The sequence below is a fragment of the Papaver somniferum genome, chromosome 7 (assembly GCF_003573695.1).
Source record: "Papaver somniferum cultivar HN1 chromosome 7, ASM357369v1, whole genome shotgun sequence".
NCBI classification, from domain to species: Eukaryota; Viridiplantae; Streptophyta; class Magnoliopsida; order Ranunculales; family Papaveraceae; genus Papaver; species Papaver somniferum.
The window spans coordinates 126106327-126128205 of record NC_039364.1 but is presented as its reverse complement, the minus strand read 5'-3'; the positions used below and the strand labels follow the sequence as shown (position 1 = coordinate 126128205).

The 21879-nt window shown below is 39.4% G+C and overlaps 1 protein-coding gene across 1 annotated transcript; it reads right to left on the bottom strand.

Moving 5' to 3' along the window:
* Positions 1 to 16884: 16884 nt before the first annotated feature.
* LOC113298363 lies at positions 16885 to 20973 on the bottom strand. Its single transcript, XM_026547091.1, has 4 exons — positions 20667 to 20973; positions 20478 to 20560; positions 17301 to 17356; positions 16885 to 17209 (listed from the first exon to the last, which is right to left on the bottom strand). The coding sequence occupies exons 1-4, from the start codon at positions 20836 to 20838 to the stop codon at positions 17131 to 17133; spliced, it is 390 nt and encodes a 129-aa protein (XP_026402876.1). The 5' UTR covers positions 20839 to 20973; the 3' UTR covers positions 16885 to 17130.
* Positions 20974 to 21879: the final 906 nt, after the last annotated feature.

The window sequence follows — 21879 nt, the reverse complement described above, 5'->3', positions numbered from 1 at the left end:
GAGAGCTTTGAAAGTGTTTGCAAATTGGATATCTCCCATTCCTTGTAGAGAATCAGAGAAGAGGCCAGAAAGCTTAGCCATAGAGGATTCGGGTGGAGAATCTTCAGTTACAATAAGATCATCGTTATCCTCATCATCCTTGTCACTTTCAGAATTTTCGTTAGGAGGAACATTTGAAGGAGAATAAGAACGAACTTTCCTTTTCTTTGGAGGAGGACCAGTTGATTTTTCCCTACGAAGGGCACCTTTACCTTTATCACCAATCTTCGCAGCATCAGCAGATTCTTCTACTTCAGCAATAATCTTCGCACACAGATAGAAATAAGAAATGGAAGCACGGAAGTAACAGTATTATTTAAAATCATAAGAGAAAATTTCTTACCTCATCTGTGTATGAGAGAATAGCTAACAGAGTATTAGATTTCCCAGTCCTGTTATAACTATCCTTCAGTTTTTGGATCTGCGAAATGTCGCAAGAGTTAGCGAACGGAATGATAAAAATCAATAAAGAAATACAAAATGAGTTAAAGGGGAGAAACATACCTCTTTCTCCTACTCGGTCCAAGAGAAAACCCAAGGTTGATATGCAGCGAGATTAGCAGGAAGAACATTTGACCCAGCAATGTAGGGTCCCTTTAGCATTAAAGGAAAAACACATCATTTATCATCTTTGGATTGGCGAGGAGTTGTGTTTTTACCAGAATGCCAATCAATATCTTGCATGAGAATTTTGGCTTCATCAATGTTATCTTTCCTTTTTAAGCGAATACCCCAGCGAGTATTCTCTTTCTTCATGGAGATAAGTTCGTAGTTCTCAAAGAAATTCTCCACTGTATACTTCTCAGCAACTATCTATAGGTTTGCGAATTTTGGGTCCCTAAGTTCTTTGGAGTAAAGAGATCCTCTACCAGCACCGCGATTAGCGAATTCTAGCATCAGACGGATGCAGTCCCCACTCAGTTGGAAGATGGCTCGAGAAAATCCCGAATGAGCGAGAATTTCATAAAATAAAGGAAGATCTGGGTTATAAAGAGGAATAGGGAGACCTGCGAGAACCTGACCTAGCGAAATTATGATTGATTGATCATCACAATATTGATCAGAGAAAAGCTTGACAGAAAGAATTGATTTGGCATTCTCACCAGGAATGGTGGAGAGTGTGAAACCTTTATCAGCAAGATCTTTTTGAACATCTTGTAAATTCTTCTCATATCTATGACCACTTGGAGCCATGTTTGAATATAAAGTATGGGAACGTATAGAAAGTAAAAGGATTGAAGGAAGAAAAAATTACAGCAGCAGAACTTGAAGAAGAATAACAGAGTTGTAGAGATGAGAGAATAAAAATAGAAGATAAAGTAAAAAGAAAAGTGGAAAAAGGGGGTAAGAAGAGTATATAAAGGAGATTTTTTACTCGAAGAAATAAACACCATTAAGACGAAGAAACATGAGCGGCTGAAAAGAAGCGGTTACAGAAGACGTGTCAATAAATAAATGGAAGAGAGAGTACGTGTGATAAATGTGGAATATGAAAAGATGAACAACTGCGGCATTTCTCACATCATTCTCTATTTTGAAGAGAAGATATGAGAAGAGGCAAGATGTAGGATCAGAATCTCGCAACGACAATGTTTCAACGAAATTATTAATGACACAGCACAATAGCGTCGCAGAATAATTTCAAGAATGATAAAATAAATGATGTCAGCAAAGATCACGAGAAAGATGTGACAGTTCTGCAAAAATTAGAGAGTTTGCGAAATTAACATTTGTAAGGTTGCGAGAATGTCGCAAACCATACCCGAAAATAAAGGACAGATTAGATGTCGTCCACTATGTATTTCCCTATAAATAGTCATTCGAGTTGTAAAGAGAGGAGAGATATTTTTTAGTAAGAAACAAGTAAATAGGAGAGAGAAAGTTCAGAGCATAGATCATTCTTGACTTCTTTATCTTTCTTGTAAGAACATTCAAAAATTAATCAATAAAATTAAGAGTGTAAACCTCAAAATGGGTTGATCAACAATGAAATCATATGAGGGGTGTAGTGTAGGATTTCCTGCAACTACAATTCTTGGCAGCAACTGAGAGCGTTGAAGCAGCTTCTGGTGGAGGGAGCGTTGAAGAAGTTCTTGACTGACGGCGAAGGAATTTCATGCTGAGCCTCAGTCCCCAAGCGTGGTCTACGTGTCTCTATCTTGTATGCCCGATGGGTCTTTTGTACATAATGGTCGTTGATATGGTGAAGCCATGGATGGTATCAATCGACGAGCAACAGCAGTTCTTGGCAGCAGATGTGATCATAAGAGACTAGCAGGGAAAGGCGTGATAGATACGGGCACGAAATGGGAAGTCTTCATATAGTGGTATAGCTCGTCTAATTGTTAGAGGGATAAACTGGAACCGATGGCTTACTTGACGTTTCTTCATGAAATAGAGAAGAGGAAGACAATCCCCTTCCCACGAGTATCCAGAGCTTTCGACTTGATAGGTGTTGTCACGCTAGGTTCGTGAGGCTGTCTTTGAGATGGGCAGTGCTTAAGCAGTCCCAGTCATACTCCTTTGGTAACGCAACTACTTCTTCTACGGGAGAGCGTCTCTCATTGATGTAGTTACCATCGATCCAGATATGGAATATCTTGGACGTTGTTTCACCATTACGGAAGTCGTGCATATGGTACTGGAGTTAGAGTTGGCGATTTTGGACGCGCAAGATGTTGTATCTCGGTGGCTTTTCTCTTGCTGCTTCAGCGAAACTGGTTCTTTCTAGCAGGGCAGATGCTATTGTAGATGAGCGTTCAACAGCTTCACGAAGTCCAGAGGATGACGAAACGCGCAGATTCTCCAACATAGCACGTTAGACATGCACCATCGTCTGATAGAGTGATTCGCCCGGATCTTGATAAACATGACGCGCGGACATCGTTATCTTCTTGAGGCTGCTCCCTTGAGGTGTCGGCTTCAGTGGATCTGAAGATGTCCCATGCTCGCTCTTGTATGGGATGACATAATAGGTGAACCCTTTGTGATGATTCAGAGATGACAATATTCGTTGAATCCTCCGAAACGCTTCCTGTTGTAGTGCGGTCCAGACGAAACTTGCTCCTTTCTTCAGCAAGGGGTGAATGGAGCAAAAGTTCACCTTGCCCATGAAGTTTTGGAGCTCCTTCACGGTTCACGGCAGCGGCATTGTGAGGATAGCTTGAGTCTTGGATTTGACTACTATATCATCCACATAGTCTTCGACTTGCTTATGCATCATGTCGTGGAAGATTGCCGTCATAGCGCGTTGATACGTTGCACCGGCATTCTTTAAACCAAAAGTCATAAAAGTATAGTAAAAATTGCCAAGAGGAGTTTGAAAGGCTGTCTTACTTGCGTCATGCTCATGCATCCTTATCTGATTATAGCCGCTGTAACCATCCATGAAGGAGAACATGTCGTGTCCGCTGGTGGCGTCTACTAACATGTCGATGTTAGGCAGGGGAAAGTCTTCCTTGGGGAAACATTCGTTCAAGTGTCTGGAATCCATGCAACACCTAATCTCGCACCTGAATTGGCTTGGAGATTGTTTGACAGGTTTGGATCGGAGATTGTATGAATGCTTACACGAGGTTGAGCTGATGGAGATAGGCCTAGGAGATTCCTCATCGTCGAGCTCATCAGTTGTGGAGTTGGTACCATCTTGCAGCTGTCGTAGAGCGTCTAGCACTTCTTCTTGTGGCTCGCCGTTGTTGTAGCATTCTGTTGGGCGGAGAGAAGAATTGAGACGCCTTGTCAGCAAGGATACATCATGGGGCATAGCCTTCGATGATGCAAGTCGGTCCTCCTCCCGGATTGACGCCCACGTGGGGAGTGGGATGCAATGGACTTTGTCTGATCTTTTCCTCGGAGCTTCCCTCGGTTTGAACAGTTCCAGTCCGCATATTCGTGCGTAAGGAGACAATGATGCAGGAATACGAACGACTTCTTTATTCAGCATAGTCTTCAGGCATTGGTGATACATTTAAGGGACGATCCCGTATGCGCTGGTCTGGTTTCCTTCAAAGTTTTTCATTGTGGTAGGATGCCATACGACCTTTCCTGAGCGAAACTTGGCCGTGTTGAAAGTCTTGAGAGTAATCACATTCGAAGAAGCTCCAGTGTCGATGAGGGCCCTCTTGAACTATGAATCCTTGATGCGTGCAGTAACGTGTAGGGCCCGGTTGTGACCTTCTTATGGTTGATTGCAGCAAAACATCTCTGCCCGTTGATTCTTCGAGAGGTGTAAAAGTTCGCATAAACTTTCCACTAGAGAAAACCGCTTCCTGATCCACCGGCCTCTGGCTCATAGTGATACTATTGACTTGAGGAGGATCGTGGTGAAGATCAGTCCCCAGTGTAGGAATCTCCATGACAGGACCGTTCATATATGATGTCGCTTCTTTGATCAGGTCCATGTAGGTCCACGTCGCTGAAGTACCTTCTCCGGGTGCATTGAATGTGTTCCTTGTTGGCTTCAGGGGACGTCGGGGCTCTTGAGGGAATCGATCAGTTAATGTCTTAAGAAAAGTGAGTACCTCTTTCTGAGTTGCAGACATATCCGTTTGAATCTTAGCAAGGACTTCCTACCTATCCATGCGATGGTATTGGGAGATGGTCCTCCTCTTTCTCCTCCAGCTCCTCGCTCTGATGAAGGGGTGGAAGTTGTTGCTCTGGTGACCGCCGGAGGCATTACACTTTGAGGAGATGCCGGGATTTGCGGCTGCTCTGGCTCTGGTGATGGGATGTGTTACACTTACTGGAACATCTCCTGCTCCGCTGGTGCTGGTAGTAGAGGAAGCAATTCCACGAGATACATTGATGGTATTGACTGGCTGCACGGTGCCACTTGAGATATCAACACCGAGAGTGTTGTCAACGCTAGTCCCGTCAGGATTGGTCGCTGATCCAGACCTAAGATCAACCATTTTCGAAATCAGTAAAATTGAATTGGTATTGAAGAAATTGACTTCACAACCGAGAGATTAATCTCTCACTGTGGTCGCCAATTGCTTATGGGTGAAGACTATTTCTGCCGGTTTTGGTAATTTGGGGTGCGTGGATGAGAAATGAATCTAAACCCTAAAAAAATGCACTGCACGGGAGTGCTTGTGATTCAAGAAATCAATCTGTACAATTATGGCCTAAACCAAGAAATGGCCGTTCCATACTTGCTTCGGTCACAAAGTGAAGGAGATGGGGTTGATCTTAGGGAGGGAAGCGAAGAATGTGTTGAGATTGTGAAGGTGTTGGCTATGTATGACTTGTATCAGAAAGCTGAACTGGCTTGCAGAATGTAAGCTATCAGTTTCGGTGTTTGAATATGGTTGTATCAACACTTGCTTCTGTCTTGTCTTGTCGAAATAGGGAGGAGAACCTATTAATACAAGTCATTGAGCCTTACTCATGTATCTCGTGGGAAGTGGAGAAAGTAGAGTGATGGAGTAGTGGAGTTGCGGGTGTTAGTGTTACTCGATCAGTCTTACCCACTTCTCCCATCATCACTAACCGTCCATGACTTCCTGACACGTTCTTGTGATGGCGCGTTGTGCGTTGCACGCTGTAAACCACCAGACCAATATCCCAGTATGTATCCCCCAGTTTGTGACATGATTGATATCTCGAGTGTGTGGATCGTGGGATCCACAGAAGGTAGCATGTAATGCTAGGTTAAATAACTAAGTTATTTGGAATTTTATACTTGTAAAATATCACGTGAATTCTATGCATGTAATGCATCGAATATATTCAGCATGTATGAAGCATCGCTGTTTTAAGGCTTAATGGAGTAAGTCACGATTTAGAGTCTTAAAATAGATGCGTGTCTAGCCATCTTCAAGTGATCGTTTGGGGCTGTACAGGTAAGTCCTGACTTGACCGATCACTTGGTATGGTAGAGTGGCGGATGATAATTACCACAACACCTCATTGACCAGTTAATTCCTGACCAGGGTTGTATAACCAAGCAGGTGAAGTTGAACAGACGAGATGATCTTTGAGACACTCATCTGGGACCATTAGTGGAATTCGGATTTCTGAAGAGGTGCGCAAGCATCACTCTTCAGCTTGGTCGAAACCAAGCTTGGGACGCAATTTTGGCCGGGGCGATCGTGCATGCGTGTAGACGGCATGCCGGTGTAAGCCCCCATACCTCATTGTCTCGTGAAAGTGTGATCTAAGCCACTCAATTTTTCCGACGAAGTTGAGTGGTTGAGATCAATTTGCGACAGAAATCTGGTGCCGCAAAAGCCGCGCGTCATGCCAACTTCGGGCGCGCGTTTCGAGACGACCAAGCTTGGTTGGTCTTGGCCGATTAGTCTGGTATACAAAGGCGGGCTAGTGTACACGTCCATACCTTAATACCCCATAGAAACGTGATCCGAGCCACTCAATTTGCTCGGCAAAGTTGAGTGGTCGAGATTAGTTTGCAATTGGGAGGTGTGACCACGCCTAGTTTGGGAGTGCGAATCGAGACGACCATGCATGATATGCCTTGGCCGATCGGGTGTGGAGATATGTGGGCCCACAATGATCGTGTTGATACTCATTGGACCTGCTTAATCGACTCCTAGACCCTTCGTTCGATCAGGTGAAAATGGACGCTCGTGATGTTCAAACCCTAATTAGGGTTTCACCGGCCGTGCGTCATGCCTTGTTTGGGCGTACAAATCGGGACGACCAACTATAGTTAGTCCTGAACGATTAGTCATGTGTGTATGCGGGCCCACGGTGTTTGTGTTGACATGCTCTGGGCCCTTTGAATCTACATCTACGCCCTCCATCTATGCCTGCGAAGATGGATGGTTGAGACTGTTTTACGACACATGTAATGTGCCGCAAACCCTAATTTAGGGTTCACATCCACGCTGCTTTGGCTGGACGTATTGGCAAGCCATGCTACCCTTTTGGGGAGGCCGACCATGCGGGGTCCGCATTGAGTCGGTGGTGAATACTCCAATACCTGCTTGAGGGTTATGGATTCGATCTGAGTCATCCAATCATGTTGGTGAAGTTGGATGGTCGTGATCGTTTCTGAGAATGATATGGACAGTCCAGATGCTCAATCGGGCTAGTATAATACTCCGAGAGTTATAGCCTGTACGGGTATTTCGTACATGCTTCATTATTAATGCTTGGAGATTCGTTGCTCTGCTGAGAGTAACACTCAGTCGTCATGCCGCACCAATGATAAGAGTGGAGCAGTACAGGAAATACAAGGCTGGTCATGCATTAATTAATCATGCTATAAATTCACAGGGTATATGGGATTGTTGCTACATGCTCCAACCTGGATGAATTTTGTGTATTTAATTCACAGAATACTGGGATTGTTTCCACATGCTCCATTCTAGGTGAATTAGTAAAGTGAAGAAGTATTCATCACTTATCAGTGGCTTTATCCTTTGCAGGATATCAACGCATAAATTTGGTTTTACAATTTGAGCCCTGAACTAAAATCCACCATCAACATCAAGTCAAAATATTACTAACCTCAAGAGAAAGGATGATGTCGTCGATGTAGTTGTTTACTTCTTCACATTCTTCAAGTCTTCGAGTAATACTTGTAAGTCTCATATCCTAATAAATTTCTAGCTAACCTATATGAAGTTGACTCTAGTAAATAATCAAGCGACTCTTTAAATGAGTTTTGTTTCACTAATATATGACAATATAACTTGACATACCAACGCTTGGTGGGTTCAACTGAGCAATTCTCTAACACAAACCGTTGCATTCGTTGGTGGGGTGGTTGACGAATCTATGGAAGCGACAATATTTTGGATCTGACATGTCCTCATCAGTGGGTGGGCGTCGCACATGAGGTAATTTGATAGATTCATCTTGTATCCATACTTCTAGTAACTCGAGAACCTCTTCATAGGAAAGGGGAAATCTAGAAATGTTGAATCTGATTTCACTGGTGGTAGTTGTCGCGCAGTTTTGGGTGGACCGTGGGTAGGTGGTGCCGAATTCTGGGAAGGTACCGGGGAGGACATGACATGCTTTATTTGTGCAGTTTGCTGAGGCGCGGCTTTTCTTTTGGGCGCCAATGGACGGTTGAACTGAGTACTGCTTGTTAATTAAACGCCTATTTCTGCAAGTGTCTTCGTTGATTTCATCTTTAACCGGCCTTGTCCTTTCGAGAGCGCTAGAGCGGTGGTGGATGATCGCTTGGCTGTTTCATGTAGCTCTGAGAAAGTTTGGAAATGTAAATTTTCAAGTAAAGCGCCGCACATAGGGATCACACCGTTAATACATGACTCCACTAAATGTTTCTCTGTAACGTTCGGGTCATGGCAATCAAGGGATTGAATCCTGAGTCTCTTGATGTAGTCATTGGGATGTTTGTTGTTGCGCTGAAACATCCTTCACAGGTCCGAAAACGTGATTTATTCGGAAACGAAGAAATACTTACAATAAAAGGCACTCACCATCTCGAACCAACTGGAGATTCTATTCTGGGCGAGATTGTTGTACCAGGTCTAAGCCCTTCTGGTGAGCGATTTGGAGAATTCTTTGAGTCGTTGTACCTGATGGTACTTGTGCACTCCTAAAGCTTCGAAAAATCGAGAGATGTGTTCCCGGGAATTACTTGTTCCATTATAGAGAGAAAAGGTAGGCGATACATACCCTCTTGGTATAAGGTCCTTTTGAATTTCCTCCGTGTATGGCCGCTGGTGGTGGTGGAATATTGACGATTCCTCTTTTCCACGATTCTGCAAGAGCTTCTCCAAATCTTGTCGAGTAATAAAGTTTGGTTGCTGAATGTTCTCATGTACAGTGAACCGAAAACCGTCCTCTCGAGGTCGCTCCCTTGAGTTGTTCACTCCTGCGTCAGATTCGGAGATGTCCTGAGCCTATTCCACTTGAACTTGGCGTTGTTCTGGAGTTAACTGCGCTGTCGAAGTTCTGAGGCAGGTGAGAACCTCCGTCTGAGTAGTTGTCATTTCCGTTTGCGTTTTGGCTAGATCATCTTGTTTCTGCATCAGGTTTTTTATGCTTTGGGGTGCTCCTCCATTTCTGGCATCTTCAGTGTTGATAACATCTTTTGTACCATTAGTAAGAGGCATAGTGTTATTTTCCGGGGTGACATTCTGGGAGGGGTTCTTAGAATTTGCATCATTAACGTTTCTAGAACTGGGTCAACCCTTGCACTGGATCTAAGCTCTACCATGTTTTCAAAAGAACTGATTTTCCACTGGATGAAGAATACGATTTCGTGACCGAGAGGTTGATCTCCACTTGTGATCGCCAATTGTTAGTACCTAAAAATTACTTCTAGGAAAAATAAATGCACCGCTGTGGTACTTTATTTTTAGGTTCGAAAATCAAAATCGAACAGGATGATCCTAAACCATGATAGTTGGTGTTCCGTCTTGCTTCGGTCACGAGGAGAGGAAAATGAGTCGATCTTAGGGCAGGGAAGCAGAAAAATTTTGAGAAAATTGCAATGGTAATGAATTAATTGTGTGTGTTTGGGTATTGAAAACTATGAAGAATAACAGAGCTTCTGGATATGAAAGCTTGTTCTGTTTTATGAATAGGTTAAGCGGCCTATTTATACTAGTTTGGAATACACACTGCCTTTCTCGTAAGTAATGGAGGTCGTGAGATTGTGGAGATATGGAGGACATGGAGATGATGGGGATGAGGTGAGATAATTTAAGGAAGTTTCTGGAAAATACCTTTTACCCTACCCATTATCTCTCCAACTTCTATAACCGTCACACTACTTTAACTTTTCACATGGGGTGTTGCCACACCGCATACAGTCGTAGACTACCAGAAAAATACCCCATGAAGAATCTTCCCATGTGACATATTTTGATGTTTCTTAGGTGTTTCAGATGAGCTATGGACGTCATCTTGTTTAGGCTAAATCATAGTCGTTGATATGCCATATGCTTTATAGCACGTTGAATCATATTTTGGTGGAGTTCTTGTGAAAACAGCTTGGCCAAGGCCAACCGAGGTATCGCGGCATGCTTTTGGTCTGTTGAGGCGGTAGAAGATGGCTTGGCGCATTGGTAGCTGATTAAGATGCTATAATTTAGCATGGCGTGCTAGTGGCGTAAAAGTGGCATAGCATGTCCGTACTTTCTGTCACAACTAAGATGGAGAGAAATATTACAGGACATAATCTTCACATGATATATTGGAGTGTTAAATAATTGTATGGCCTTTGGCATGATATACTCATGGCTTATTTATGACGATAAAATAGCAAGTGGCATAGTGGCCTATAATGGCGCTGCCATGGCCCGCAGTGGCGTTATGATTGGCCTAATGAGCTGATATATAAAATATGGCTTAATGACCCTGGCCTTTGCCGCCACAACTGAAATTAGATCTAGTTGGAGCTATCGGCGTGAGATGACATGGCAGTTTTGTGCCATATTAGGGTTTGGCGCGTTGTGGACTTTAATGGCGCTAGCGCTTGGCTAGGTAATTTTTTTCGTTGGCCACGGAAAATAAGAGAGGAATAGTCAGGCCATTACTTAGCCGCGGGCAAAATAAGATGATCCACATTCTAAGGGAGCTGTAGTGGCGTATTTTATATCTAAAGGGGGTGGGTGGCATGTTGTGGACCCAAGGTGGCGCTAGGTAAGCTGTGGCCTAAAAAGTGGCACGTCATTCCCAAGGCTCCCAAGCCAAAATAGTCGGGTCTCATCCGAGCTATAAACTTTTATAGCACATGTGTGACATTGTAGCACGTCCATAGCCATTCATAAAGGTTGTGTAAATGCACATTTGTCCATGGCTCAATATTGGTCGATTATGGCATAGGAATGATGTGAATAGACCATGACTAAGAATTAGGGTTTGGCCTCAATTCAGCCAAGGCTATTGGAATGGGATTCCTGTTTCCACTAGAATATCCAGGTTGGATTTGGAATGGGGATATGCTATGGTATGATAATGATGTGCGTTATGCTATGGCCTTGGTCGTAGCTATCAAGGTCTGAGAATTGTGAAGCTTATACTATGGCCTTGGTCGTGGCTGGCCAAGACATGATAATGGCATTCGCAATGGCTTTGCCCGTGAATTATCGCATGGTGGTGACTATGCCATAATTCTGGCCATAGCTTGCCAAGTGGTGTTTGCCCGTGCCATAGACTTGGCCGATTGCTTTGGGGTGATACCAACTAAGACATTAGTGCATTCTTATCTTAGATGAAGCGTTATGAGTTGCAATAGCTTTATTATGGTCTTAGCTATATCTAGCCAAGGTATTATGTGATATGCAGGATATGTTATGGGTTTGGCTATGCCTAGCCAATGTGCCGCAATCCTTATGCCATCAATCATGATGTGATCTTCATATGGCTATAATCTAGGGTTTGAGTTTTTAGCAATATACCAGGCCTAGATTTAAAGTGCAATGTTATTCCAATACGAATTTGAATACGACAGTGCCTTTACAGTATGTTCAAGGAACTCGGCCGTGAGAGTTTGCAACTTGAGACAATACTGATATGACTATGTAATAAATATAATACTCTCAGTAGCATGTTAATTCAAGAATGGCGTTAAATCCTATTCTGAATATAAATAATGCCATCTATATAACATAAAAAGGTGTACATATTAGCGCACATGAAATAACGAGGTTTCTACTGAGGAAAGCCCTAAAGTTTGGCGTACATATACACGTTTAGAATATCTACAGGACTACTAGGTCCATTAATTGAATATGATTTATTGATGCTCTTGCGGAATACAAATTGTTTAATACATATTCTCTAATCCTGATACCGGTCTAGGAATTTTCATTATATTTCTACAATTAGGGAAAGGCCAATTTACCACAAATGCCCCTATCAAAAAGCTCACCATCAACAACCATTACTATAAACTGGACATATCCTGCAACACGAGAACTTAATCCCTTACGTGTTGTATATTTGTTTTACAAAGGTTCCTCCATCACCAAAGGTTCTTCGAGAACAAAGTGCGAGATCTTGTGGACGCCAGTTGCAGATTGTGGAGCACAGGTAGAATTATCATCTTGATAGTTTTGTAACATGTATCTTGATTTTATTATTCATACCACTCTTGTTTATTCTAACGCTCTTCTCTTCTGATATAAGCTTATTCAAATACAAGATTTGAAAGAACTCCAATCTCGTCCGTTTTAATCGAAATCAAGATCTAAAGATTCCACATAATTCATCTAAAACTTGTTCAAAGATTAATATTCAAGTGAGATAAATTTGGTTATGTATCTCTTTAAGTTTTGAAGAGTAGAAACCCTAATCTGAATATTTGAAATGGATCATTATAAGTTTGAGGGAGATTTGTATCACTATGGTTTTACATCTAAAAGAAAATCATTTAGTCGTCTTGTTGAAGGAAGGGTAGCGATATTCTTCACGAAGAATTATAGATAAACTCTTAGGCATGTAAAGGACATCAACTGGGAGAACCACTTAGAGATATAGAAGCACAACTAGAGCAAGTCAGATTTGAGGGTTTATTCTGTCTCAATTACACCAAGTATAGAGTATCATAGCATAGGCTAGCATTGTAACTGCTTAATTCCGTGTGTGTTCAAACTGGAAGAGGTCTCAGGATTTTTTTGCAATTGCAGTTTTGCTCGTTAACAAATTTTCGTTATCTTGCTTTACTTAAAATTTCGTATTATATTTGATTGATTGATATAATTAAAATAATTACAAGTTGTACGTTGTTCATCCTTGCTTATATTTTGAATAAAAATCAAGGAATCGCCTTATAGGTTAAAATGAAAAAGAAAAAAAAAATGACAGTGTACTTGGTACACACCCTTTTCCACATGCATAACCAAAATGCAGTGAGTGGAACCTTGAAGTCTTGGTAGATTTACCTCAACTATTTTTCTTCAATTACGATTATCCTTTGTTGCAACTCTCACTTGCTATTAATTACATCATTGATTTGTTTAAAAATTCTTTTGAAATTCCTAGAATTCTTTTGAAACCTTGGGGTCTGAACTTTGTCCCGACTATTCAACACCCTCGTGCTGATTATTACTTTGATACTCCCAATAGAGATCAGTAGTCGAACCCTTACACCGGAGTTTAACTATAGTTGCTAAGTTTAGATAATATAATCCAAGTGAACCGAACATAGATATCATGGAGTAAAATTGAGCATTCCATTTTGGAATACTAGGTTACAACTTATTACTTCTAGCTTCGAGGTTTCAAATTATATACAAGGATAAAAAAGACAAACCTTCATGATCCGATGATACATAGGGTTGACTGGACGAAGTTGCAACTATTATTTCTAGATTTTTCCTACAAAGATAGCATGCCTATACCTTAAATAGATAACATACATATAATATTTCATACTCACAAGAAGAAATTCTATATATACGGAAATGTTTCGAGGCATATTTAATAAAGACAAAATAGGGTCACTAGGTAGTAAAACAAATAACCCCTTATCCATCATATTTAATAATGACAGTAATGCCTTTATCATTTATATTTTTTGAAAAAAAAATTATTTTAAATTGTTTTAATTTTTTTTTTTTTTTTTTGAAAAAAGGTTAAACTTTCTTTAATTTTTTTTTATGTATTTACGAAACCTAGACCTAGGTTCGGCTGATAAATTATCAGCCAAACCTTTTTTTTTAATTTTAACATCAGTCGAACTTCGTTCTTTAACTGCCGACCAAAGTTGGGCTAACTCGAGCAAAGAATAGGTTAGCCGAACTGTTCATCATCACTTTCAAAATGAAGAATTCGGCTGATATTTTATTTCAATTGTAAGCCTAACTTCACTCTGTAACTATCATAAAACCCTAATTTTTTCGATTTAAACCTCATATATCAATCAAACACAAGAAAATAAGATATCGGTTTTGTGGGTACTTTTTATTGTACATTTCTTTGCAGTGAGGATCTGGTTCTTGATCTCCAACATCACTCAACTTAATTTACTTCAACTTCTTCTTCTTTTTCACTGATTTGCAGATTAAAAAACGATTAGCGCCTCTACATTTAGTCGAAGACGATGAAAATTATAGTCGGGTTAGCGTCAGATGGAGTAGAGAAGAGAGAAGAGAAGAAAAATAATAATAATAATAATAAATAATAATTAATCAAGGTTATCTAAGTAATTTAACTAGATTTAGACACCCCTTATCAACCTACACTAGTTAGGAGAAGCATTTTGTATGCGTCAAAACATTTTCGTATACCTCGAAACAGGGTTCACAAGAAGAAGATTTTTCACTGAATGGGTTTCATTTTTTTTTAGTTTTGAACCCAATTAATTTGATAATTCAGAAAAAGTAACCCTAGCCATTCGATCCGGTTTGGGTTGGATGGTGAATGGTTCCTATAAGTTGGATTTGCGTAAAATTATAGTCTTAGGAAGATTTCGATTAAACGGGGTGAAAAGAAGAAAAACGAATTTCTTAGGGTACTGCAAATAAGGCAGCTAAGTCTATTATATAAAAAAATGGCTAGATTGAGCAGGAGATTATTTGTTTATTCTAGCTCAACTAATTTATTACTTCTGACTCGAAAATTATGAAATGATCAGGCTATTAATTGCAACCGACTCAAATACCTCTAAGTCTGAATATACAACAAGCGCTTCCATCCTCGATGATAAGTTTTTTCTTTTTTTTTTGGGTAAGAGGCATCGTTGTAGGGAAGATCTAATTAATGATAGGGTTTGTTTTGCAACATAAGAAGGAAAAAAGAAAAAAGGTGGTGGGGGTTGGGGGTTACAGAGTGTTCATGATTTTTGTAATTCGTTTACAAAGTGGTACATATTGTAATTAGTTAACAAATAATGGTCTTTTTTCATCCGATTTAACACTTTTCAATAAACGGTGTTAACTTTTTCCAATATACCATCCCGCAAAATACCCTCCTCGTTTAACTAATTGGTTGAGGTGGTGGTGGTGGAAGTTTAAGAATCTTCGCTAAACCCAGCGGGGAAAGCGATGAACCCTTGGGGTGAATACAATGTAATGATCCTGAATGTGGTATAACGATCCAGAATGCGTTCTAACGATCCTTAATTCGATGTAACGATATGTAGGGGGTGGCGACACCACCTTCAAAAAAAACTATAATAAAGGCAAAAAGTAAAATTATACATGGAGGGTTAAATACAAAGGATACATATGTAATTTTAATAACATGTTTTAACTGTGAGTTATATCCAGATGATGTGGTGTACTTTCCAGATTTGGTGAAAGACCAGATGATTTTATCAGAGGGGTTGTTTTGGGGTAGGTGGATATTTATGATTCGTCGTTCTAAACCATATCCACCTCACCGATGCCAACATCTGTCCACAATGCAACTCTAATCCGGAATCTGCTGCTCACATTCTCCTTCATTGTCACGTAATTGTGACTGCATGGAACATTCTCCCCACAAGACTCCTTATTCATTCAGCTACAAACAAAAATCTTCCAAACTTTTTAAACCCACATATGACAATCACATGACTTTTACAATTGAAAACCCATCCTTCTGTCAAAATAGCCTTTTGTTTCCTTTTCTGGTCCTTATGGATATCTAGGAATGATTACATTTATCGACAAAGGCAACCGAATCCAAGTAACATTACTCAAATGGCTCTCAGTCTTCAACAAGAGTTCTCTTGGGCATAAGAGAATCTCCCTCTTGTACTACCCGGAACACCAGCCCCCGCAAACACAAGAAATGAAACACCAGCGTCTGCAACAATCTTAATAGGCTGGATCAAACCCAATATAGACTGGATTAAGATCAACACAGATGGAGCAGCTCGCGGACATCCGGTATAGCTGGAGCAGGTTTCATTTGCAGGGATGCTTTTGCCAACACCTTGGTAGCCGTAGCACAACCACTAGGAATCACAACCGCTCTCACAGCTGAGTCTTGGGCAATGTTCATCGCGTCCAGAACGGCAAAAGAACGAAGTTGGCCAAAGGTTCAATTCGAAACCGACTCGGAAAACCTGCTTCGATTCCTAACTTCGGATGCCACTACGCCTTGGTACATATCAGGAATGATTTCTGAAACCAAGCAAAACATGAAGCAGATCCCGTATTGCATTGTCAACCACAGATATAAGGAAGGCAATCAGGCGGCGGACGGAATAGCCAACCTGGCGGCGGACAACATCCAATTAGAGAACCTTACAACTTTATTTTGGGACCATACAATCCCACTGTGTATCAATCAAATTGTAATGGATGACTCTACGGGTATCACACATCCTCGTGTAATTGTCGCTTAGTTATAATAATATTTCCATGCTTCAAAAAAAAAAAAACTGTGAGTTACCACTAAACTCTCTTCTTAACAGAAATATGACCATTTTGTTAATAGTTTATAACAGTACTACTGTTTTGTAGATTTTCCCCCAAAAATATAACACCGTTAATTGTGTGACTGTTTTGTAGATTTTCCAAAGAAGAAAAAAAACACAATGGCATCCCAAATTTCGGCCGCACAGTTTCTTTTGATAAATATGGATTTTTTTTTTTTTTGATATGCTAGAGCTAGACACAGCTAGCCACTAAGGACTCGACATCCTAACTATGCGCGGTAAAGCTCTACCAACGACATCCTGACTCAAAAGACTGTTTATAACATCTGGTGCAGTGTGCAACCATTGACCTTCAAGAACCTTTTTACTTGCTGATATATATGGATTTAATTTGTACCTATAATGGATTAAAGGCTTCATTTAGGAGCAACCCATGAATTTTCAAACTGCAACAAAGACTGCTTCAGCAGACAGAGATACTACTGACATTGCAACTCTTTTTCCCTTCTGTGCAAAGGAAATTCATGCAAAAGATTCGGGTATTTTCAAAAAGAAAAAAAAAATATGGAGGAAAAGCAGGCTCAATAGAATAATGAGAAAATCAGCGTCCTACCTGTTGGAAAGATTGAATGAGACTTAGTAAGTGTACTTTCTAAATATTGCAAGAGGGAGTACAATCAAGCAGAATACATAGCAGAATGATATCTAGAATCACACTTAGAAATTTCTTGACGTAAACTTAAGTGCACACAAAAGCAAATCAAGTTTAGCAGCATCTCTTTGGGTACATCACAGATGAAATTTGGCTCAAAGTATCTATCAAGTATCAGGAACTGTTACTGTTCCTTGTATCTCTTTTCAACCTCTTCCAGATTCTGCACGTCCTTGTGGTAGTTACAAATACGATACACGGACCTGCGCCCAAATTTTAGAGCAAGGCTTTATGCATGAATAAACAAAAGAAAAAAACCCACGTTTTTTCAAGAAGAAATGTCTACTTTTTTACCAATATAGAAGGCATGCGGAAGTGCAGAGAATGACATTCCGTTGAGATTTGTAGATCTGTTAGGTAACCACACCATAATATCACAATGTGTTACTACCATGTTACTACCATAAATGATAAATAGAGAACTGTAAAAATTTCATAGCAATGCAGAATAAAGTATACAACCACAAGAAAAATATGAAAGAGGGAAACTGATGCAATTGCAAAAAGAAGTAAAGAAGACTAATCATGTATACAGAACACTTGACGAAAAAAAACACAGCCATGCCATGCCATTTGAGAAATGAACATGATGCCGACCTTGTACAATCAAAATTGCCATGGTTGATCTTTGTTAAGTCTACCAATAGAATTTAACAAGTACAAGACAACCTTTTGGTTATAAACATAAACAGAGTAATCACATACAGGATTATGTACGTACACAGTCGAAGAAAATTTGATATGTTCACGCTTTCGTACCAATGCTAAAGACTTACTAACCGTCAACAAGTAAAATTTGTTAGACCACAGTCCAGCACGGCTAGATGAGTTTCAATTGGTCAGATAGCATTAAAACAAAACAAAACAAAACAAAAAAGTCTAATAACATCGAAGAAAAGGAAATAAAAGACGAGAAAAGAACAGAAAAAGTACACAAATAACGTATCTCCTATTACTTATATAGACCCTTACAACTTCAGCATTTCAAATATATTTATCCCTTTAAATGGGATCTACATAATAGTTATTTTGATACAAGTTAACAACATCCCTCAACGTATGTATTCAGCATATACTTGGCTTATTTATTGGGATAAATCTATTTTCTGATCAATGTACTTAGGTTTAAACTTAAGTACAGTTATCAAACAGAAAATGTTTGATTGAGTAGAGTTATCAAACAGAAAATGTTTTGAAGCTATATTACGCATTCCCATTTTGGTAGCATATGTTCCTTGAGGAAGGTTCATTGAAAAATGGGTAAATTTTAACGCCTTCTTACAAAGCTCTAAATGAAGACCACAATGCCTAAATTGAATTCTAGTTAGGTACTAGGGTACTACGCTATATGCTGCATTGACCGACATATAATGCATATAGATTCTATCACTGTTTCTTGTAAATGCACAAACAAACTAGTTTGTAGTATGCATATCGCCTATATGGCAAAATATGGCTTTGGATTTTGACCTGGTTTTTAATGTTCGGCTGGAATCCAGACGACGCCTAGGCCTCCAACACTTAACCCGAGATAAGACAATTCTTATGTTCTTGAGTTAGTTAAAGAAAAAGGGGAAATATGATTTGGAAAGATGACTATGCCCTTATAAAATACGGTTTGCTACACAGTGACAGCTAAATATAGTTAAGTAACACTAATTTTATCAGTGGTAGATCTATTGACATTGTTAGACTCACACTAACTCAACATTTTCATGCTAATTTTTTCATAGAGCCCAAGTAAAAACTAATTACAAGTTAATTTTTCCGTCCAAAGCCTTTCTCCTTGTGCACTACATATCCACCAGAAATTTAGCGCATTTTTTGATGTCTAACTTACTACATATCCCCTCAGCCGCATAGCGAGTTTTACTACACAGCGTATCGCACAATGTGATACAAGCGTTGGCCACAGATAGATCGGTAGTCAAACCCATTCTCCTGTCTAAAAAATATATAGTATGCTTCGGTTACTCGAAACCCATTATCCTATTACAGGGGTACTTATTCGGTTTTCAAGTGATAAGATTCAACCCCATGGGAGTTAACCTGGTACCACCACCATGACGGTCTTATCAAGTCCACTCTAGTCCCATTCATGAAATTTCTATTACAGTACTGTAAAAATAAAACAAAAAAATCAATATAAAACTTTGAAAAGGAAAACAATCAGCATTCTTTAGCAAACAAGAAAACCGACATTATGGTTCACTAAGGACTTTGTACACAGGTGTACCAACAGTTCAAAGGTGTTTGAAATTCGAACAACACAACGTACAATGGACTGCTTTCAGTAAATCAAACCACTACAGCCTGGTGAGCAGATGGTTGGGAACAACACAATCCTAGACAAAGAAATTAGAAGAAGAAAGATCTAGTAGAAATGGGTAACCTGAAGCCTGGCAGCTGTTAGAATTTAAAAGAGAAGTTAGGGTAAAAAAGAAAAATTAGGTACATCTTTGATCACAGAGACCCAGATGAGAATAATAAGATGGAAGTCAGGAAAATATGCATTCACATCTTGATTCTTGATTACGCTAAATAGAGGAATAGGGTAGGTTTTGTTGGACCCAATATTGGCATTAAGTGATGGGCACTAAAGAGGGGTACATGTTACTGTATCTCATGCTTCACACTACGCACAATGGACTGCTTTTAGTAAGTCAAGACTGTTATAACTTGGTGAGCAGAAAATTGGGCACGACATAATCATAGATTTTTTATTTATTTACTTACCTCCATCCCAAATTAGTTGAGCTAGTAGTACAATTTAGAAATGATTTATTTCTCAAACTATACCACGGATATTCGAAAATTTTATATCATTGAAAAGCATTTTAAAACACCTACATAACGAATATAAACATGACTATCAAATGATATGAAGTCAACTATTAATGGGACAAAATTTAAAAATGACTAGCTCAACTAATTTGGGACGGAGGGAGTATTTTTCTTTTGATTTTTTGATATCATGAGAACCAACAAATTAGACAAATGAGAGATGCGGAAGAATAGATGTAGAAATGAATAATCCGAAGCCTCAGCCGCCTAGAGTAAAAAAGGAACTATTAAATCACCCATGTAACACATCTAATTCAAGTAAAAGTCTAGAAAATTGGATTTTGGATCCTCAAAAGCTCTGCGGGAACATAGTTAATGTTGGTCCCTTCTTGAACTCAGGCTGGTAATATTCTTTTAAATCATCTTTAAAATATGTCCAAATGAATGAATTCTCTCTATCACTTCAACCCTTCTCTAAAGGTTTCCAAAATTAGTGAAATTCTACCAAATTATTTTAATTGAACAAATTATAAGCGGATATATTCGTTTTCAAAATAGAGACTGACAGGCAGATTAAGAAAAAGCATAATTGACTTCCAAGGATCAAATTACGATGTCACCGTGCAATAATTTAAGACTGCGAAAAAGAATAAACGAGCAGCAAAGGAATCATGTTCGACGACTTACGGATTTCTCATATCTGTCTCTCTCAGCAGCAGTGCATACATCAGAAGTGCACATCAACCTGTGTTCATTCTTCCAGTAGATATCTGAAAACATATCAAATTAATGAAAAGAAAATCCAGATCAGAACAAAGCAATAGAGAAAACTACATGCCCTAATCTTAGTTAAGAAAAACCCTAATTTGAGCGAACCTAGGAGTTGGAAAGCAGCAAAAGGGACAATCCCTATCGCAGGTTGCAAGATGAGAGAGATTAGAGAAACGATGCGTGATTTCACAAGCTTTGGTGATGGAAGAGTCAGCAGAAGTGCTATTACTGCTTCAGCTGCAACTACGTACGCCAATATCAGCCATTGTAACGCCATTCTGATCAGATTGAGTTTTCTTTCTCTTCTGTAGTTTATAGTAAAGTATCTGCGTTGCTCAAGAGAGAAGGAAAATTGCTTTAGGAATCACCGTTTAGTCGACACAATTGATTGACTCTCTATTCCAAGTTCCAGCCTATTAAGGGTCAGGTTGAGAAGTCGTAGAGGGATAAAGCATCTCCCACGATAGGTGCTAAAAAAAATAAGAACGGTTTTTTTTTGGGACCAGCCTTTTGGGGACTATTGTTTTATTTTCGGTAAAACATTAGAAGTAATTCTACATCACCCCTTATCTAAATATTTATATTAATACCAAAATTACTCTTCTGATTATTTTTGTATAATGATTAGTTAGTGTGATTAATCATTGATTAAGGTTAAATTAATAAATTGTTTTTTTTTAAAGTAGAATTATTGAGTGACTAAAGTGATAGAAGAAGAAGAAGATGGAGAAAAAAATTATATTGAGATGTGTGAATATGGAGAAAAAACATCCTCTGGGTACCGAAGTATGCTTGTAACTTAGTGAATGTTGTTATAAATGGCCTAAAATATTTTCAAAATCAAAATTGTAACAAAAAAATTTCAACCAGGTCAACAAAGTTCGGTTAGATTATATGAAGAACATGTAACCGAACTTTCTGCAAATGCAGTTGGTTAATAAATTCAAAATCACAGGCAACCGAACCAGAGCTTTAATGGAGTTTTTGTTTGTTCGGCTAGCTGATGAAAAATCAAATGTGACCGAACTACTATGCTTGAGTTTACAGAGTTTGTTCGGTTCAGTCGACTCGACCACGTTGTAACCGAAATTTAAACAACAGAGTTCGGTAAGTTCGCAAAAAAAAAAATTTGCGACTAAACGGAACTCAACATTTGGCTATACAGAGAAGAGTTCGGTTTTGAAATTATTTTTGCGAGTTAACCGAACTCATTATATAGGTTTTCTGAGTAAAGTTCGGTTAGGATTTTTTTTTGCGATTAAACCGAACTCAACATTTGGCTATATAGAGAAGAGTTCGGTTTTGAAATTATTTTTGC